Below are 22059 nucleotides of genomic sequence, written 5' to 3' on the forward strand. Positions count from 1 at the left end.
TGTATGTCTAGTTTGGTTTATTGAAGTTTCAAAACTTCGAAAATTCATATGTCCAAGACCATATGGTCAAACTTTTGAAACTTTGAAAGTAAAATAATAAAAAAAAAAAAAAAAAAAAAAATGTTTTCTTTACATTTTCGCAGGGGGGGGGGCAAGCCCCCTGCACCCCCACACCCCCCTGCTAATTAAATATACCAACTTCGAGATCGTACTAAAGTGAGGAAAATGGTAAATTTCGAGTTCCGCTCTGTATGGTGATCTCAATTCAAAGTTTCAAAACTTTGATCATGTGGTCTTGGTCATATGGGTTTTGAAGTTCTGAAACTGCAATAAACGAGGTAGACCCATATCTATCTATATGTGTGTGTGTGTGTATATATATATATATATATATATATATATATATATATATGTAGGAAAGGAAGGTGCCGGCTGAACAAGTAACCAAAATGAAAGCACCCAGTCAACAACGAAGTAACACAAAACGAAGGTTTAATTGGGCATAGAACAAAAAAGGTCCACAATACTCCAGACAATACGCAGTGTAAAAAACAATCCACACATCAACGTTTCGTCTATCCTTCTTCAGCATGAAATGCAAATCACTTAAACCCAGAAACCTGGTGTTTAAATACAAATAAGAAGATGCTCACAACCAATGAATTTTAACAATTAAAATTAATTATTAATTAACCACCACCTAAATGATGATTCCAAAACAATGTTGTTCACAAAAATAAAATAAAACACAAATGTTGAAATAAATACACTGATTGTAAAAGTTAAAAACAATTAAAAATAGTTTGAAAAATCTATTTTTCAAACTATTTTTAATTGTTTTTAACTTTTACAATCAGTGTATTTATTTCAACATTTGTGTTTTATTTTATTTTTGTGAACAACATTGTTTTGGAATCATCATTTAGGTGGTGGTTAATTAATAATTAATTAATTTTTAATTGTTAAAATTCATTGGTTGTGAGCATCTTCTTATTTGTATTTAAACACCAGGTTTCTGGGTTTAAGTGATTTGCATTTCATGCTGAAGAAGGATAGACGAAACGTTGATGTGTGGATTGTTTTTTACACTGCGTATTGTCTGGAGTATTGTGGACCTTTTTTGTTCTATGCCCAATTAAACCTTCGTTTTGTGTTACTTCGTTGTTGACTGGGTGCTTTCATTTTGGTTATATATATATATATATATATATATATATATATATATGTATGTATGTGTATATATATACATATATATATATATATATATATATATATATATATATATATATATATATATATATATATATATATATATATATATACATACATACATATATATACATATATATACAGAGAGAGAGAGACATATATATCTGTGTGTGTGTGTCTACATATAGTCTTACTATCAGGTGAAGAAAGCCAGTGTGGTTGATTCCAGGAAGAACATGGCGAAAGGGACAAATGTCTCATTGCCAAAAGTTTAAAACAGTCCCCCATACACACAGGATCCGTGGTAGCACATTTTACTGTGTCATGAGCAATAGGGACTTTTGGGATTCTGTTTTAAGCTGTTTGGGACTTTCAGTAGTCAACCATTCTGCCCTTTCTTCTCCTGTTCCTGGAAACAACTGTGCTGCCTTTGTGCACCTGATAATTCATAGTTCTAGATACTGTATATATGAGTATACAATGAATCATCACAGATGACACTGACTGAAAGTAAACATAAAGAACAACCTCGTCAGCAGCAACATTTATCACACCTTCAAATCATCTAATAAAATGATCTCAAATGTAAACAAATGAGTTACGTTTATGATCACTATAAAATAATAAACTGCTTTTACTTGGGGGCTCTCCTCCCACACCTCTGGAACTTAAATTAACTCCAGGGTCTTAGAACTGCAAAGATAGGGAAAAACTTATGAATTATGCTACAGACGATCTCCTGAAGCTTGACCTTAACATAATTCGACAAGATATATCACTGATGAAGTTTCTCAAAATTTCAGCACATACTAAATGCATGCAGTGTTAAAATATAACACACACCTTTTTATAACCAGTTCTTTCCATTCTCCCAACTATTAACTTAGTGAATGGTAATTTTTCAAGCATCCTGAAACCCTGGGGCACCCAATTACTAATGATGATCATTTTATCTACCCATTACTTTTATCTGTGGCGGTTTAGTTTGCTATTGATTATAGTGCTAAATATCAAAGTTATCATACTGCCTTGCTTAACTTCCCAAATATTTGGCACTGATAGTCTGATCAGGTGTTGTAAAAAGTAGGGAAATTATTTTTCTAAATTATGAAATGGCAAACGCTGAAAAATCACAATTTTACAACTAGAAACACAGCAGTCGACATAAATGAAATTTGGACTGATGCATATGGTTACACTCTCATATAGTAGTGCTATTCATGTACACTTTTAAGGACTGTATATTAGTATAACATGGCTTATAAATAAATATGTGCACACTTGTATACACTTTTAAGGACTGTAAAACACTGTATCAAGATTTATGAATACATATGTGTGTATACTCTTATATACACTTTTAACAAATGTATAAGTGTAACAAGATTTATGAATACAAATAGGTCTTATTTTAGGGTTTATCTTTAGTAAGTTATGTACATTAAACAGTTTTCATGCAAACTATTAAGATATGTTAAAAAAGCCTACAAAGGAAAAAAGAGAACAATGTATGTTAAGAATTGTGGAACAAATCTTGAACTATATAAGTAGATTATGAACTATAGATCTGATCCACATGCACAGTATTCCTGAGTAAACAAGTACTCACAGCTTGACAGATGACATGGTAGTTTGTGAGGTTGATGCCGCCTGCAAAAACAGCTGATGTCATGGCAATGTGGAAGCAGACATTCAGTAGTATGTGCCAGCCTTTTCTGGAGATGTGAATAGTGCTGCAAAATGAAAGATTAGTCAGTAGTGTCAGTGAAAAAGTCCATGTCTTTTAGATATGTTTTTCAGTTAGACCATCATCTAAAATGTCTATGAACAGATAGCTTGAAAAATATTTAATTTAGCATACTGAACATTAAGACTGCTGTCATCAGAAGTGGTGTGTGTAACCAAGGTTCCAATCAGGCAACATGCCATATGAACTGCCCCCACCCAAAAAAAAAACAAAAAAAGTTTACCTTGAAAGCAGTAATTGACCTTGTTCTCACACTTGCCAGTTAGAAAACTTTAGCAGAAGTAATTGGGTTATATGCAGTGCAATACAATTAAAAGAAGACATAGGTTCATAGGTTAGTACTAGGCTAACTGCCCTTGTGGACTATTTAAGTCTAGCCAATTACCCCATGTGAGAATCAAATTCTGCACCTGATGTTTGTAACGTAAATACCTTAATTGTTATGCCAGCCTCCCACCCTCATATGTAATAATACTGTGGAATTCACCAATTACATGTTACCAGGTAAGTGACAACACAGGAAGAGTTTTTTTTCCCACAAAGATGGGGTCACAGAATGTGGTTGATTGTTACCCAGAAGAGTAACAACACATTTTCAGCTTATGGCTTACAAAATAACAATAAAATATTATAACATTTTATACACTACTTGTAAAAATCTCTGAGGTCACAGAACAGGGATTAAGCACTGGTTTAGTTATAGGTGGTCTTGTTTTAAATTTCAAGATACACTACATCTGAAATAAGCTGGAGGAGAATTTTTGCCCATTTTTTTAAATACATTCGACTTAAAATACTTAGAAGAATGTAATACATACATTACTTGCAAAAATAAATTTTTCTGGGAAAATCTTACTTTGCCAGAAAACAAGTGTGATTTACCTGGCTGATGTACTGTAGTCATTATTTGGTGGGTGAGTGGTGGTGTGGGGGAACTGCTCATAAATTGCACTATCTTGTATGTTACTGGTCTTGAATGATCACAACAGCTCCTTTACAGTCTAAATAAATGGCTTGCTGAAATTCATAGATGTTAATCAACACTTCAAGCTTATTTTGTTTCTCTTCTCCCAGTTCATACTACTTTTTCATTGACATCATTTTCATATGAACTGTAGAAAAAGTTTCTTAGCACACATTTTCAAATTTGCTTCAGTTTCTTTTTTTCCCCCAGTAGACTTGTAGACTAGGTGTTTGGAGTGATGGTAATTACCTGCAAAAGCTATGCAAAAAAGGCAAATAGAACCCTATTATTGTTTCTTATAAACATGGTTGCTGGCCTGTTTTACTAGAACTTCGGGAAAATAAAAATCATGGTGTACTGTTTTCAGAATTCAACAGTGAGCAGCAAAATACATCCCATTTTTTAAAAGCAGACTATATGTTTCACTCTCTTCATACAGTTACAAGTTACAGTACAAAAGCAGCCACAGTAGTACTGCTACTAAACATTTGTAAAATGATCACTACTACTACAGGACAACTACAGCAACTGCAAAATTACTGCATTTTGAGCTTTAGCTGACAGAAGTCTTGAGGACCACCGCAGGAAAAAAGTGACACAGCTGTTGAGAAGTCTGCATTTAGATTATAGTGACTTTTTTTTTTAGTCTTTTTGCCCATGCTGCCTGTTGACCATCAGACCCTCTCTTGGTTAATTAATCCATTCGTTCATGCACCAGAAGAGTGATGACTAAGAGGGGGGATCATCAACCAGGCAGCCATTAGGTGTGGTTCACATATTTTTTTCTATTTTTCTTCCCTGGCTCCAATAGGAATGCATTTCAGCAAGATGTCAGTAAGTGGACGTGCAGTGGGATGTTCAAGGATTTGTTCCCTCACTTCCATGAGAGGCATTGCCTCCAGGTAGCCCTACTTCTCCCCCCCTGCAGGATGATCAGTGGTCTCTCCAGTTACTACCAGAGAGATCACACCATCCTGCATGATTGAATACACACAAATCCCACCTTCCTCCTGGGAGTGACAGGGCAGTCATGGCTCTTCACATCTCCCTGTCCCTGATTGCCTCCTTCAGGGCTAGGGCCAGTAATCGAATCACAGTCATCTGGGTTATAGTCAGGTCTCCAGCCAACTGCTGCCTGGCAGCTGATAGCACCTTTTCTTTCATCTTACAAAAATGTTATTCAGTTGCATACAGGGAGACACTTGAAAAAAAAATTGATCTACTGTGTTACATGGCCAAAATTAATATTGCAGACTTATAAACAACAATCAACAGCAGATGAACCAAAACTTCTCAGATTTTTTTTTTACTGATCTCAAAGAATAATAAAACAAAAAAAAGCCCAAACGGCACTGGCGACCAAACTTCGTTTAATAAATTTAAGCGCTTTTCGACTGTTACAAAGCAGCCTTCATCAGAATACAATAAGAAGAACACCAGCTCCATTTAAGTAGTAAAAACAGCACAAAAAGGCAGGGAATTAATTCATCAATTAGATTACATTAACCTCTTAAAGTGAACTTATCAATAACATGTTAAAAAACAAAATATAAAACTGATAAATATAATCACTCTAGAAATACATTAATAAAACACTCTCATACATACTTCTAACTAAATTATCTATCTAAACTCTTTAACTTTAACAAACTACTAATAGAAATTGCATCATTCAAGCCAGGAACATTACAGACATCTAGCCTGATTTGCCATTTTAATTCAAGTTCATACAATCTGAGTGCATATGGACAACCTCGAAAACTCAGAGAAATACTATCGATAACCAAGAATTTAAAATAATGGTTACCAAACGAGGAAATATGTTTGGCTAAAGCATTGTCTGCCTTCTTATGTTTAATAGCATACATATGGTTGTAAATTCTATCGCGGAGCCTCCGCTCCGTCTTACCAGCATAGAAAGCAGGACAACGCATACACCTAGCCGAGTATACTATTTCTTTTGAATTACAATTAAACTTGCCTTGTAATCTATATTTATAATCATTAACCATGAAGGAATTAGATACTTCTATATATTTACACATATTACAAGCCTCACATTTTACCATCCCTGGTGTCTTAACACAGGGAATTGAACTGTATGCTAACATATCCTTTAAATTCTTGCCTCGTTTAAAAACTAATTTCGGCCTCTCTCCAAGTTTATTTAATAAATTCTGGTTTGATCTAAACAGACCCCAATTCTTCGTAATTATATTGATGCAAGAATTACTCTGCACACAATATGTAAAGATAAAACTACTAGCCATGTTATCGACCCCTGAAACAGTAGACACTACACCCATAGACGGATGAACTGACTCTTCAGCGTTAGAAATATCATCCAAAACAGCAGGTTTCCCAACCAACAAAGGTACATAAACATGATTAATTCTTTTCATCCTAACTTCTTGTATTAAGTCATCCAACAAATCTAACGGGTAACCTCTATGTTCGAATGCCGTTCTCAAAAATTCACATTCATCTTCAAAGTCTACGCCTCGAGTGGAAATCCGGGCTGCCCTAACAAGTTACCCTTTAACAACAGCCCTTTTCTGATGAAAAGGAAGGCAGCTTGAACAGTGAAGAAACATATTCGAATATGTATTTTTACGAAAAATTTTAGCCGTATAACAGTTCAATTCCATGTTCTTATTAAGTAATACATCTAAATAAGATATTGACACTGAATCAAAGGTTGACGTAAATTTAAAAATTCAGTTGAAGTATTAAAGACCTCTAACAATGCATCAGCTACTTGTTCATGCCCTTTTAATAAAACAAAGATATCATCAAGGTATCTTGTATAATATAACACATGTTCAATATATATTTGATTTTTGAACGTGTTCTGATTCCCAATAGGCCATTACAAGGTTGGCCACGCTGGCCCCACATGGGGACCCCATGGCCAAACCAACTTTCTGTAAGTAAAATTGCTGATTAAATGTAAAGAAATTATTAGATAACACCAAATCTAACAGTTCAATCACTAAAGATATGTCATGACAAGAGGCCCCATGTTTCCTCATCATGTAAGCAGCCCATTCAATCGCAATTTGCTGTGGAATACAAGTATATAAGTCCTTAACATCTATTGTTAACAAGTTATAACTAGGACTAAACTCTAAAGTATTGATATTTGCCAAAAATGTCCAGGAGTTTTTACAAATTTGTGCTTCACATAAAACAAATTTTTGTAACATGGAATCAATAACTTTAGCACAAACATAGGTGGTGATCCACGACTATCCACCAGGGGCCTCATAGGGGGATTTAAAAGGTATTTATGGATCTTAGGAATGCCGAACAGGCATGGATACACTGGGAATGAAGTTGTCATATAGTTCAATAAATGTTGATCTATACAACCCTCAGTAAAAAGATCATTAATACAAGATTTAACCAAATTATATGCACTATTAACTTCAGATCTGGAACTAATGGAATATGTTTCATTATTAAGTAGTTCTAGGATTCGATCATTATACTTATCCACATCAAACACTACTAAACCCCCTCCTTTATCAGGTTTACATATCCGGATATTTTGTGTATGTATAAACCTGATTAAATCACGCTCATCATTATCATATGCAAACTTAGCACAGTTAAATACCTTCTGTCTTGCTAGGGATCTAAAATCTAGTTTGCATAGAGCCTCAAATGATTGAATAACCGGATGCAGTGGTGGGGGGGGGGGTTAAACGTACTAGGAATGCGGTATGGTTGCCTTGTTTCTAGACCAGTATTATTACGAAATAGGAGCTGAAAATTCAATTTTCTTGTATAAAATTTAAGCTCTACAATCATTTTAGTTACATCAATTCGCTGCCGGGGAACATAAGTGTAACCTTTTGCAAACAAATTAACCAATTCAGGAGAAATAGGATAAGAAGAAAAATTTAAAACTTTAAAGTCTTGATTTTCATTTAAAATAACAGTTGGACCTAGTGTATTAACTTCTATCCCAAAGTTATCATCAAGTTCTAAAAAGTTTGAGCTGACATTAAAATCAAATAACTCATTAGATGAATCAGTCCAAGACCGGGAGGAAAACTCGGTAAGGCCTATTACTTCCTCACCACGAGAGTCCTCCCTATACATTACTTCATGATCCTTGTTGATCTGGGCTTGGAGTTGTTGCTGTAAAAGTTCCTTTGTTGTTTTGGTCTCGCACCAGAATGGTTCACCTGCTGAAAATCCTGACTTTCAGTAGGACCTGTTTGATGTTGCATCCTAAAATTATTATTATAAATTACACGAGGACCATTCTGTAGTCTTTCACTCCTCCTTAATGGAGGTGCTTCAGGCTCAAGAAGCCCAGAGTCAGTCAAGGAGTCAATCGTATCATAATTAGGCTCAGCAGTTGGTTGACTCTCACTCTGATTTATAATTTGATGAAAATTTGAATTCATTGTGTCATTAACGGCCCTTCGTTGCCAAACTTGTGCAGGAGGAGGTAGGGGATACGCTAAACCTTGGCTATAAGCCTTAGAATCTCTCTCAAGTTTTTTACATTTATTATTTTGCAGTTTCTGCATGTGCTGATCAATACTTGAAAAAATTCTAGTATACTCGAATTTGTATCTCACAAATTCGACATCATCCACAACATTTTTTGTCCAATTCTAGCACTGAGTCAGAAATATCATTGGCTAAAAATTAATAATGCTTAATCATAAGATTTAATAGTTCGAACCTGTGCCGGTCAAATAATTGTAGAAGCTCTTTATGAAAAAGAGAATCCTTCACCAAACCTGTCAGATACTGAGTTCTCCGTAAACCCTTTGGAATCATTTTCTGTTTAAGACATTCAGTGAAATACGCTATCTCCATTTGAGTTTTCTTAAGTTTAAATAAGTAAGTATCAAGCAATTTTAAATAACTTACTATGTTGGAGACCAGGTTTAGTACATTGTCCGTATTAACACCCTGCTGGTTCGGTGAAACTCAGTTCATATTTGAAAAAGAAAAACTGTCCTGGATCCATGATGCCATCGTTAGATAACCCGGTAACCGCACAACTTGCTGCTACTCCCAGAACTCTCACTGTACCAGATGGGATGGGTTAGTAAAAGCTAAAACCCGTTGATCGGATGTTTGAGAAACTGAAACTCCGATTGAGCCGGGTGGACTAACAGTTGCTCTTTGTGCCGGTGGCGGTGTACTGATGTCAGTTTGACTATTATCAGTCAGATCCGCATGCTGGATAATGCCGGTACTTATGCTGGCCGAATTTGTTTCAGCTGGTGCACTTGAATTACCACTGTTCTTCTCGCTAGCATTCGCTGTTCTTAAATTGTGTAAAACACGCTGGTTCTGATCAAGCTGGTCAAGGCGAGAACAAATGGATTCAATCCTTGTAGATAGCAAAAGTAAAACATTATTGTCCACAGGTGAAACGTTATTTCCCAAAGTAACTGTGCCAGGTTCAATAGAAGCGGTAATGGCTCCTTGTTGTAGAAGTGGGTTACCAAGTGAAGTCGGACTTGAAGCCATTCAAACTAATAAACACTATAACAACAAACTTAATAAAACAAAAAAAAGCCCAAACAGCACTGGCGACCAAACTTCGTTTAATAAATTTAAGCGCTTTTCGACTGTTACAAAGCAGCCTTCATCAGAATACAATAAGAAGAACACCAGCTCCATTTAAGTAGTAAAAACAGCACAAAAAGGCGGGGAATTAATTCATCAATTAGATTACATTAACCTCTTAAAGTGAACTTATCAATAACATGTTAAAAAACAAAATATAAAACCGATAAATATAATCACTCTAGAAATACATTAATAAAACTCTCTCATGATTTGGATTTGGCGCATTTTTAGCTTTAAAAAGGTTGTTACACTGTTTTTATATGTTTGTCTGATGAAGTCTACCTATTTGGGTAGACGAAAAGCGCTTCACTATATTAAGGTTCGTTTTGGTGTTTCAGAGACTACTCGGTGGCTGTTTTTGTGTTTTTCAAGAGAAAACCTTTTAATGACAGAACAGAGATCACGTTAGCCTACTGATAAACAATTTGCCACTTGTTACTGATAAACTTACTGATCCTATGTATCGCCATCACTTTTACATTCCTTTTTTTGCATATATGAATAATACTGTATTCACAGCTTGTATTCTTCAGCCATATAGGTTCATAGGTGGGTACTAGGCTATTGGCCCTAGGGTCTGTATAAGCCTAGCCAAATGGTACCCTGGCTTTTGCCACCCAAGAAAATTATTTTTCTGTACACCAGGCATCTGTCTCAGTGAGGCCCTTTTATAGGATGTCCACATCATTAGGAGTTTTAATTATGGCTCCTAGTTTGCAGTCATCTGTGAACTTTGTTAGCCAAAGACCTTCTGTGTTAGCCTGTACTTCAGTGAATTAGATACCAAACAGGAGAGGACCTAGGACTGAACCCTATGGTACTCCACTTGTCACTGGTCTGAAGTTGGATTTAGAGTCTGCTACTTTTGCAGTGTGGGTTCTGTCAGCAAGCCAGTTGGCAACCCATCTTGTGACATAGGGATTTATACCTAGTTTAGTGAGTTTGTTTATAATTCCAGAGTGGGGGATGGTGTCGAAAGCCTTGGCGAGATCTAGATAGGCTGTGTGAACCATCTTACCCTCATCTACGGCTTTGGTGACCGCTTCAAAGAAGTCTATCAGGTTTAGGAGACATGATCTGCCTTTTACAAACCTGAACTGGGTAGGGTCCAGAGTCTGGAGATTACCAATTTCATTGTTTATAAGTTCCATGATGATACGATCCATAGCCTTGCAGACCAGGTTCGTCAGGCTAATGGGGCAGTAGTTCCCAGGGTCCGTGATGGCTCCCCCTTTGTGGAGTGGGATAACCGTTGCTGTGTGCCATTCAGTGGGCACAAAGCCTGAGGTGACGGTATGATTGAACATGGTACTTAGGTGGGGTTTCAGTTCGTTCTGTAGTTAATGTAGAACGCAGCCTGGCATGTTGCCAGGTCCCATGGATGCTGTGTTCTTGGCTTTGGAGAGTGTGTTTTTTACCTGTGCAGCCATGATTACAGGTACTTTGCATTCTTCCAGTATAGAGATGGCCCCTTTAGGGGATGAGAGAGGGGTAAAGTTAGCACTGAACCTATCTGCCAGGATGTTGGCAATATCAGTTGTTTCTGTATATTTAGTGCCATTGTGCTGTAACTCAGAGCAGATCTGAGTGTTGCCATTGAGATTCTTGACAAAGCTATAGAATGCTTTGTGGTTGTCTTTAGAATCAGTGGGGATTTTGTTTTCGTAACTAGCTTTGGAGGATTTTATGAGGGATCTCAGCTTCTTACTGAGGCTGACCATGGAGTTCCTCCAATCCTGGGATTTTACTCTTTTTTGCAACAGTTTCTTTCTTCTGTTGTAGAGTTTGTTTATAGCAGGGGACCACCAGATTGGCTTCCTTTTTTTGGAGGATAGCATCTTGGTTCTGTTAGGGATTTGCACGATCCATGCACTCATGCAAGTGCTTATAAAGTGCAATTGTACAGGATTCAGCAGTCTTATCTCTACTGTCCGTCAGCATGGGTGTTTTGAAGTTTGCCACTTCTGTCTTAAGAAGCGTGAAGTTGGCTTTGGAGAAATTTTTTACGGTGGTTTCCCTAATGGTGGGGGTGGGATGTGGATGTCTAGGATGATTTGCTTGTGGTCAGATCTGACCAACGAGGAATTGACCTCTGGTGTGGAACACTGGTTGCCCATGTTGGTAATGACTAGATCTAGGATATTTCTGCCCCTGGTGGGGGTGTGGATAAGTTGATCCAAGGCATTGGAATTTATGAATTCCATAAAACATTGAGCACAAGAGTTGGTACATGAGTAGTTTTCCCAGTTAATGGTGGGGTAGTTGTAATCGCCCATTATTAGGGTGTTAGGTTGTACCCTAATATTTTCCAGTGTATCAAGAAATGAGTGGGAATCCTAGGGCATGGTGGGAGACTGTAGCAAGCTACAATTTGCATTGTGGTCTTGCCCAGAGTTAGTTGCACTTGGATAATCTCAGATGCATTATGCTGAGCAACTAGCCTGGAGGTGTGGTATCCTTAATGAATATGGACACGCCACCACCACACGCCACCACAATTCCACCCAGATCCCAGAAGCCTTCAACAAGTATTTTACAGAAGCCATTCAAACTCTAGCTAATTCATTACCAACATCTACTGCTACCTTATCAAATACCTCTAAAACCTAACCTAATGCCTTTCATATTCAACCTGTCGCTACATCTCTTATTTATAAGCTTCTCAAGAAACTTAAACCTTGCACCCCATCCGCTGACCAACTCCCGTCAGAATACCTACAAATTGCTTCAGAAGCTATAGATTACCCCATATCCATACTTATTGACAGGACTATCTCTGAAGGAAAAATCCCCACCTTATGGAAAATATCTCATATTATTCCTCTACATAAAGGAGGCTCCTCTACTGAGTTCTCTAACTTTCGCCCTATTTCCTTACTCTCCCCATTAGCTAAAATAATGGAAAGATGCATTCACAGACAAATTCTTAACTACCTTCTACAAAACAAACTTCTAGCCAACTGTCAACATGGTTTCAGACCTTCCCACAGCACTACAACTGCCCTTCTTTCCTTCTCTGACTCCATAAATAATAATAGGAACAATAATCTTTTCTCCTCAGCACTATTCCTAGACCTGTCAAAAGCTTTTGACATGGTTAACCATAATACACTTCTTGACAAACTAAATGTCTATTCTCTTGGCACACAAGCACATCAATGGTTCAAGAGTTATCTCCAAAACAGACAACAAGCAGTGCTTTGGGACAATAACCTATCGTCCCTACTCCCAGTAAACATTGGAGTTCCACAAGGCTCAATCTTAGGTCCCCTTCTCTTTTCATTATTTATCAATGACCTTCACTTGAATATACCTCAAGCCAGCTGCATTCAATATGCTGATGATTCAACTTTAATCTGTGCTGCTAAGAATGTTTCCTCCCTCCAGTCCCTCACCCAAACAGTCTTCCATAATGTAGAAAAATGGTTTATGGAACACTCCCTCCTTCTCAACCCCAAAAAAACAAAACTTCTTCTCTTTACTCCTACTCACAAATCTCCCACACCTTTCTTCACTATCTCCTCTAATAATGCTACCTGTATTAACCCAGATATAACCACTCGCCTACTAGGTGTAACTATTGATAACCGTCTTAATTTTGATGACCATATTAACACCACCATTAAATCAGTTAACAAAAAAATTGGTACTCTCTACAGAATTAAACCCTTCCTTACCCCAGCAGCTAGAAAGACCATTGCCCAGACCCACCTGATTTCCACCCTTTCTATGCCGCTGCTATATATACTAACTTATCTAAAACCAACCTTACCAAACTCTCTACCTGTTACAATAGTATAACTAGATTCATTACTGCTACTCCCTTCAGAACGCACCACTGTCTCAACCTCAAGCAACTAGATTGGTTAGAGCTTAATAACCACTTACTCTATCAACAATTACTCATCATTCATAAGACCCTTTATTATCCTGATGATACCCCTAGCCTTACTAAACTGATTTCACCTTATAAAAACCTAGCCACACTACGCTCTGCTAAAAAACTCCTAGTAGCCTTGACTAAATCTTACAATAAAGCTGTGGACTCCTTATTCTCTAATACTGTCGGGAAAATCTGGAATCAACTCCCTCATGAAATAACTAACCTTGACTCTACGTCTCTTTTCAAAAAACATATCAAAGAACATCTTAAAACTCAGTGGCTGTGTCCTTGTGCTAACCCCGACTGAAATCACTTCTCCCTTACACCTAACTTCCACCCCCCTCCTCTGACTGAGCTTCTAAGCAACATATTAAATTGTTTATAGTTATTTCTTAGATATTGACTCTACCAGAATTTTTTTTTTCTCTCCTCTCCTCCATGCTATTCAATCTAGTGTTTTGATTATCTGTTTTTATTAATCTAACTTTAGTATGCACACCCCTGTTAATTTTATTTTAATTGGTTGTTTATTTGTAAATTAATTTTTGCTATTTTTTTTTAATTTCTTACATAAGTCTACCCTTGTACTTTGTTATGCATATCTTTGTTTTTGTGGTTAATGTTTTGTTCTTTTTTTTTACTTCTTGTATTGGAGCTTTTCTCCCCGGGCCTCTACTGAAAACGGATACATGTCCAGCTAGACTAGCCCGGTCAACAAATGTAAAATAAAATAAATAAATAAAAAATAGTGCTTCGGTCCAGGTTAGGTGGCCGAAAGGTGTGGTATGAATTATAGCCTGGTAATGCAGGGGTGCTCTCTGGAGTCTTGAACCAGGTCTCTGTCACTGCACAGATGTCGATGTTCTCCATTTTAAGGAGTGCCTCGAGTGAGTGCATTTTGAGGTTTAGACTTATAGCATTAAGTAGCATTACCCTCAGATTTTGCTTGCTTGTACCTGTTATGGTGGTGAATTTGTCATTTAAATCTTGCCTAAAAAAGGCACTGTAGGGGTGGCAAGAGCCTTAGCTAGTATCCGGAATCCCAAGGGCGACAGGTGCAGGCCATCTCTGGCAAAGCATCATGGTTTGTCGATCATGTCATCCCAGGCAGACAGATACTGGATCCCCTTAGAATGACACCAGAAGCTTAGCCAATTGTTGAAGTCGATCATTTTGTCCTTGTACTGTGGTATCATTCTGGGTGATGGCAGGATGCTACTCAGGGCTAGGGCATAACTGCCTGGGCTACAAAATCAGAAAGCTCCTCCATGTCTCTTTTCATGTAGTCCAGGGAGGTACGTCTCAAGACATTCACACCAACATGGCCAATGACAGAGTCATATTTGTACTTGCTGTGGAGTGATCTAAGTGCATGCATTATGTGGCGGATACTGGCAGCCGAGAGTAGCTTTCTCTTTATTTAGCCTGGTGAGTGGAACATCAGTGTGCCTGACCATAGAGTCACCTATGACTAGAGTGTTGGGTACGTTGTTATGGCTGTGGTTGAGTGGCACACTGAGTTTGTGGGCCATGTGTCATTTTGGTTGTGTTGGGGGGGGGGTGGAGGTTGCTTGCATTTCTACTTTGGAGGTCCCCGTTGCTTGGGTAGATTTTTTTTTGAGAGCCTCCGCGAATGTAGGTGTGTTTTGTGTTTCCATGTGTGTGTTTTGGTGGTGTAGGTTTTGAGGAGCTGTGTGATGAGCGTGGTGTGGTGCAAGTGTTTACCTTCTACTCTTGACTGTCTTGTCCAGTCTTGGATGAAGAGAGCTTTGCTTCCAGTTTGGTTATATAAGTGCATCTCTCACAGGTTGTAGTGTTGGGTGGTAGGAGGAGAGGGTTGTCTGTGTACATGAGGCCATTGCTGCATTGTCCCAAGATGCCCAGATTCATCAGGTAGACAGGAGAAAACACCTATATTATTCCCTTTTCCTAGTCTAGTCCTTATCTCTACCCCCATCTTTTAAGAAGAATAAGTTAATAAGCTACCCTGTTTTGTTATACGCCTTCATCTGCACTTGTCATTATCACATCTCAGTTTGCTTTTTCCCATTCTTTAGCTAGTCTGACAGCTTATACAGTTCTACAGCAAAAGTAGGGACTACAAAACTGTCATACAATTATACAGCAAAACTAAGGACTAAAGTGTTGTCATAGAGTTCTACAACAAAGTAGCGAGTAAAGTGTTATACAGCACTGCAGCAAAACCAGAGACTAAAGTGTTGTCATACAGCGCTACAGCAAAAGTAAGGATTAAAGTGTTGTCATACAGTTTTACAACAAAATTAGGGACTAAAGTGTTGTCATACAGTTCTACAACAAAATTAGGGACTAAAGTGTTGTCATAGAGTTCTACAACAAAGTAGCGAGTAAAGTGTTATACAGCACTGCAGCAAAACCAGAGACTAAAGTGTTGTCATACAGCGCTACAGCAAAAGTAAGGATTAAAGTGTTGTCATACAGTTCTACAACAAAATTAGGGACTAAAGTGTTGTCATAGAGTTCTACAACAAAAGTAGCGAGTAAAGTGTTATACTGCACTGCAGCAAAACCAGAGACTAAAGTGTTGTCATACAGCGCTACAGCAAAAGTAAGGATTAAAGTGTTGTCATACAGTTCTACAACAAAATTAGGGACTAAAGTGTTGTCATAGAGTTCTACAACAAAAGTAGCGAGTAAAGTGTTATACTGCACTGCAGCAAAACCAGAGACTAAAGTGTTGTCATACAGCGCTACAGCAAAAGTAAGGATTAAAGTGTTGTCATACAGTTCTACAACAAAATTAGGGACTAAAGTGTTGCCATAGAGTTCTACAACAAAATTAGGGACTAAAGTGTTGTCATAGAGTTCTACAACAAAAGTAGCGAGTAAAGTGTTATACAGCACTGCAGCAAAACCAGAGACTAAAGTGTTGTCATACAGCGCTACAGCAAAAGTAAGGATTAAAGTGTTGTCATACAGTTTTACAACAAAATTAGGGACTAAAGTGTTGCCATAGAGTTCTACAATAAAAGTAGCGAGTAAAGTGTTATACAGCACTGCAGCAAAACCAGAGACTAAAGTGTTGTCATACAGCGCTACAGCAAGAGTAAGGATTAAAGTGTTGTCATACAGTTCTACAACAAAATTAGGGACTAAAGTGTTGTCATACAGTTCTGCAACAAAAGTAGGGCCTAAAGAGTTGTCATACAGCTTTACAGCAAAACTAAGGGCAAAATATTGCATGATGCAGTTATAAGCAGTTAGATGGTCTTTTCTGCAACTTCAAAATTTACTGACAAATTTGCTATTTATTTACTGCACATTTGTTTATCTTTTAAAATAGTTAAGGTTGTTGGACTTTGAATGGTTTACACTACTGGTTTATTGGTTCAGTACAAGGTTAGAGATGCTTAAGATTAATAGTTTGCAATTTATATTAAAGTGGATTTAATGCTAGTTGATTATAAAGTGATATAGATTTGTAGAGTTTTAATTTTTGACTTACAGCTAGTGCAGAACATTTGAAAATATATTTTAAGACAAATTAATTTTTGTACTGTTATAGTTCTTAATTTGTAAATACCGAGGGCAGAATTCTAAGACGTACAATGAATAAGAATAGTGTGTGTGTGTGTGTGTGTGGGGGGGGGCTACAGGAAAGCGTATTCCAATTTCAGAGACACAATATGGTTTGTACAGCTGCTGCAGGTAGATTGATACATTACTACACACCATGAGCAAACTGAATTCTGGTGATATATAATCGTAATTCCACTGTAGTGTGCGAGTCCACATCACTGTGTCTTGATCCGTCCACTGTCACAAATATTACCTGCATCTAAGCATTTCAGCGCTAGAGTAGAATAACAAGTTAGTTGGTTTTGTGTTCATGTCACACACAGACATACACAGCAATGCTGTACATTTAGTTGCCATCAAAGGGTATCTCCCTTCCTTGTGTAGCCTGTATATACTCAGATTTCATCTAGTGTTACTTCTGAAGGTAACTGTTTGTGGAACTGAGCAGTGCATCAGGATTTACTTCAGTTTTATATGAGTATACCTTGCTCTCTGCTGTACAACCTCCTTTCCCATACATCATGCACAAATCAACTCTATGTATGTATGTATACAAAAACATAAAAATACATTATAGAGAATGTTAACACTAGTGTCTTCATTTGGCCATATAGTCTGAAGATCTGTAAATGACTACATTAGTATTAAAAAGTTTCAGCTGCTCTGCCAAGTTTGCCAAGCCTTAAGCACACACCTGCCCGGTTGCGACTGAAGTTGTATGAGCAATAACTAAGGAATGATGGTGAGTTGTAGATCTTGGCTCCACATAAGAATAAAGCATGAAAATGAGGCCCTCTTCTCGACTCAAGTGCAGCAATGCTCTGCATCAATTGACACCACATGGTGGTGGTACATAACGTTGTCAGGCTCCATGACTAAGCCCTTATCTAGAGTGATCAGCAACTCTCCAAAGAAATGTATTTATTGGTTACCTACTGGGATTAATGCTTTATCAAAATCTCTGTAATTTACAGTCTGTACAGCCATGGATTTAAACAAGGCATACACCACTTACCTTACCAGGTATACCGTTTGTACACTGGCATATGCTAGAATTAAAAAAAAGGCTAGCTATAGAAGTATTTATTAAGTTATAGATTTTTTCGAATCTATTTTTAAGAATGCTTCACTAAATAGATACTTGAGCTTGTAATCTGAGTTTTTTTTTCCTGTACTGGAAAGCCAAGCAGTTCAAGAACATGTACTATCTAAACTGAGTGTGGAGGCTACACAGAGCGAAGGTACATTCTAGAAGGTGGAAAACACACTGGTGTACAGTTCCAAAAATACTGGCTCCACCCCTACATAACAGCTTTCCTGTGTGCCTCACCTTGTATCTTCCTCAATTCTGTATGGGGCACGTGCCTAACATCTGGTTAGCAGTACATGCAGGCAGAGATAATTAAGTACTCCCAACTTATGTGTGCCACAGTCCTGCACATGGGCAGTTAAAACAATTAACATACACAGTTTGTTGAAACACAGTATTGCTGAAGTCTATATACTTATTTGAATGAGAATACAGAACCGTGAGGGTATGGAAGTTTCTCTTTACCCTCTACGTGATCTTAAATTAAGCATATAAAGAGAGTGAGTGAGTGGAATAAAGAGTAGCCCCCCCCCCAACAATAAAATATGTTTGCATAGTTTTATTAAAAGTCATTGGCATATACTTGCTAACTTTACAGGTTTGATGATTCCTACAGCAGTATTTTGTGGTGAAATGTTTAGCCGTATATCCACTACACTACTGTTAACTCAAACATATATCCTTAGTTTTGCTGTAGTGCTTTATGACAAGACTTTACTTCCTTGTTTTGCTGTAGTGCTGTATGACAAGACTTTACTTCCTTATTTTGCTGCAGTGCTGTATGACAACACTTTACTTCCTTGTTTTGCTGTAGAGCTGTATGACAAGACTAATGTCTAGATTTGACTCCTGTACAAACTGCCTTAACCTTAGAAATCATTTAAAGCCTATCAGTGATACCTTTATCAGTTAAAACAGTGTTTGCAACACCTGCTTGCCAGATTTGTTATTTATGTATTTATTTTATTTTACTTGTCCTTTGATAACTGGGAGAGTCCAACTGAACTAATACCCCATCTTCAGCGGAGGCCTGGGGAGAAAAGCTTCACAACACATTCAAAAACATTTAAACAGTAATTGATGAGTAATTATATAGAAGGAGAGAAAAGCCACACAACAGACTCAATATTTTACAATGAGGTGAGGAGAAATTCTTCACTAAAACAAAGAGAAAATTGCAGTCAGTTGCCTGTCGGGTGCCAGGATCCACCACATAACGCATGCACTCAAGTCACTCCACAACAAGTACAAATATGACTCTGTCATTGTCCATTTTGGAGTGAATGACTTGAGACATACCTCCCTGGACTACATGAAGAGACATGAAAGAGCTCTCAAATCATGTGGCCCAGGCAGGCATGACCCTAGCCCTGAGCAGCATCCTGCCTTCGCCCAGAATGATACCACAGTATAAGGACAAAAAATGATTGACTTCAACAATTGGCTAAGCTTTTGGTGTCATTCAAAGAGGATCCAGTTTCTGTCAGCCTGGGACGACATGATTGACAGACCGCAATGCTTTGCCAGAGATGGTCTGCACCTGTCACCTCTGGAATTCAGGTTACTGGCTAAGTGTCTTGCCATCCCTATACTGCCTTTTTTTAGGCAAAGTTGAAAGGACAAAACCACCACCGTAACCGGTACAAGCATGCAAAATCTGAAGGTAATGCTACTCAATGCTAGAAGTCTAAACCTCAAAATGCACTCTCTCGAGGCACTCCTAAAAATGGAGAACATTGACATTTGTGCAGTAACTGAGACTTGGTTCAAGGCTCCAAAGAGCACCCCTGCAATACCAGGCTACAACTCTTACCACACTTTTCGGCCACCAAACCAGGACCGAAATACTGAAGGTGGAGGAGTGTCCATATTCACCAAGGATATTCACACCATCAGGCTAGTTGCTCAACACAATGCATCTGAAATTCTCCAGGTGCAGCTCACACTAGGTAAGACTGCAATCTAAATTGTAGCTTGCTACAGATCCCCCACCATGCCCCAAGATTCTCACTACCCCTTCCTAAACATACTGGAAAATATTAAGATACAACCAAACACCCTAGTACTGGGTGATTTCAACTACTCTGCCATTAACTGGGAAAACTACTCGTGTACCAACACCTTTGCCCAACGGTTCTTGGAATTAATAAATTCCAACGCCCTAGATCAACTAATCCTTAGTCCCACCAGGGGCTCCAAAATCCTAGACCTGGTCATTACCAAGGTGGAATTCAATGCTCCACACCTATGGTCACCCCTCGTTGGTCAAGTCTGACCATAAGCTAATCACCCTTGACATCCACATCCGACCCCCACCACCCAGTAAGGAAACCTCTGTAAAATACTTCTCCAAAGCCAACTTCATGCTGCTCAAGTCAGAAGTGACAAACTTCATGACACCCATGCAGACGGAAACTGAAAGTTCGACTGCTAAATCCTACATTAAGGCACCGTACGGGCACATCCACTTGTGCATGAATCATGCCTTTCTAAATAGAACCAAGATGCTCTCCACCAAAAAAAGGAAGCCAATCTGGTGGTCCCTTGCCATAAACAAACTTTACAACAAAAGGAAGAAACTGTTGCAGAAAAGAGGAAAATCCCAGGCTGTAACTCCCTTACCAGCCTCAGTAAGAAGCTGAGATCCCTCATAAAATCCTCCAAAGCTAGTTATGAAAATAAAATTGCCAAAGATTCCAAAGACAACCACAAGGAATTCTATAGCTATGTCAAGAATCTAAATGGCAATGTTCAGATCTGCTCTGAGCTACAACAGAATGGCATTAAATATACTGATCTAAAGGATATTGCCAATATCCTGGCAGATCGATTCAGTGCAAACTTCACCCCCCACCAAATTCCAGTAATAATGGCCACACAGGTAAAAAAAGCACACTCCAAAACTAAGAATACAGCATCCATGGGACCAGATGACATCCCAAGCTGTGTACTACATGAACTACAAAATGAACTGGCACCTCACCTAAGTGTCATGTTTAATCATAGCCTCACCTCAGGCTTCTTGCCTACTGAGTGGTGCACAGCTACAGTTATCCCACTCCGCAAGGGGGGATCCACCTTGGATCCCGGGAACTACCGCACCATCAGTCTGACGAGCCTTATCTGCAAGGATATGGAATGTATTATCATGGAACTTATAAACAAAGACATTGGCAACCTTCAAACACTGGACCCCACACAGTTTGGGTTCGTGAAGGGCCGATCTTGTCTCCTGAACCTGATTGACTTCTTCGAATCAGTCTCCCGAGCTGTGGACAAGGGTAAGGTGGTCCACACAGCCTATCTGGACCTCGCCAAGGCCTTCGACATCATCCCTCACTCTGGAATCATAGATAAACTTACTAAACTGGGCATTAATCCCTACGTCACTCGATAGGTTGCCAACTGGCTTACTGACAGAACCCACACTGTAGAAGTAGCTGACTCCAAATCCAGCTTCAGACAAGTGACAAGTGGAGTACCTCAGGGTTCAGTCCCTGGACCGCTCTTGTTTGGCATCTACTTCTGTGAAGTACAGGCCAACACTAAGGGACTCTGGCTAACAAAGTTCACAGATGACTGCAAACTGGAAGCCATTATTGAATCCCCAAATGATTTGGATATTCTACAAAAGGGCCTTACAGAAACAGATGCTTGGTGCCTGAACCATGGGTTCAAGCTCAATGCCAAGAAATTTATAGTTATCCTCTTTGGGAAAAAACATGTACCCATGAATTACCACATAGGTGGCAGTACACTAAACACTGAAAGTGTGATAAGAGACTTAGGGAAACAGGTGGACAGTGGTCTCACATTCGATAACCACATCGCCACAACAGTCAGGAAATCCTTTTATGTGGTACACCTCATCACTAAGAGCTTTTCATCCAGAAAAAAGGAGGTCATTGTCCGACTGTACTCATCCCTCATTAGGCCCATTATAGAATACATCACCCCGTTTGGTATGTACCTCTGAAGACATCTGCAACAACTGGAAAGGATGC

At 38.4% G+C, this 22059-nt stretch overlaps 1 protein-coding gene across 1 annotated transcript in view; it reads right to left on the bottom strand.

Moving 5' to 3' along the window:
- The window catches only part of ADGRA2 (adhesion G protein-coupled receptor A2), a 1412458-nt gene that overhangs the window by 39159 nt on the left and 1351240 nt on the right, over positions 1–22059 (bottom strand). The window contains exon 16 of the mRNA XM_044083057.1: positions 2819–2942. Coding sequence (XP_043938992.1) covers positions 2819–2942 — 124 coding nt within the window. The remainder of the gene's footprint in view (positions 1–2818; positions 2943–22059) is intronic.

Source organism: Protopterus annectens, chromosome 9.part0 (assembly GCF_019279795.1).
Source record: "Protopterus annectens isolate FY-2018-M chromosome 9.part0, PAN1.0, whole genome shotgun sequence".
NCBI lineage: Eukaryota > Metazoa > Chordata > Ceratodontiformes > Protopteridae > Protopterus > Protopterus annectens.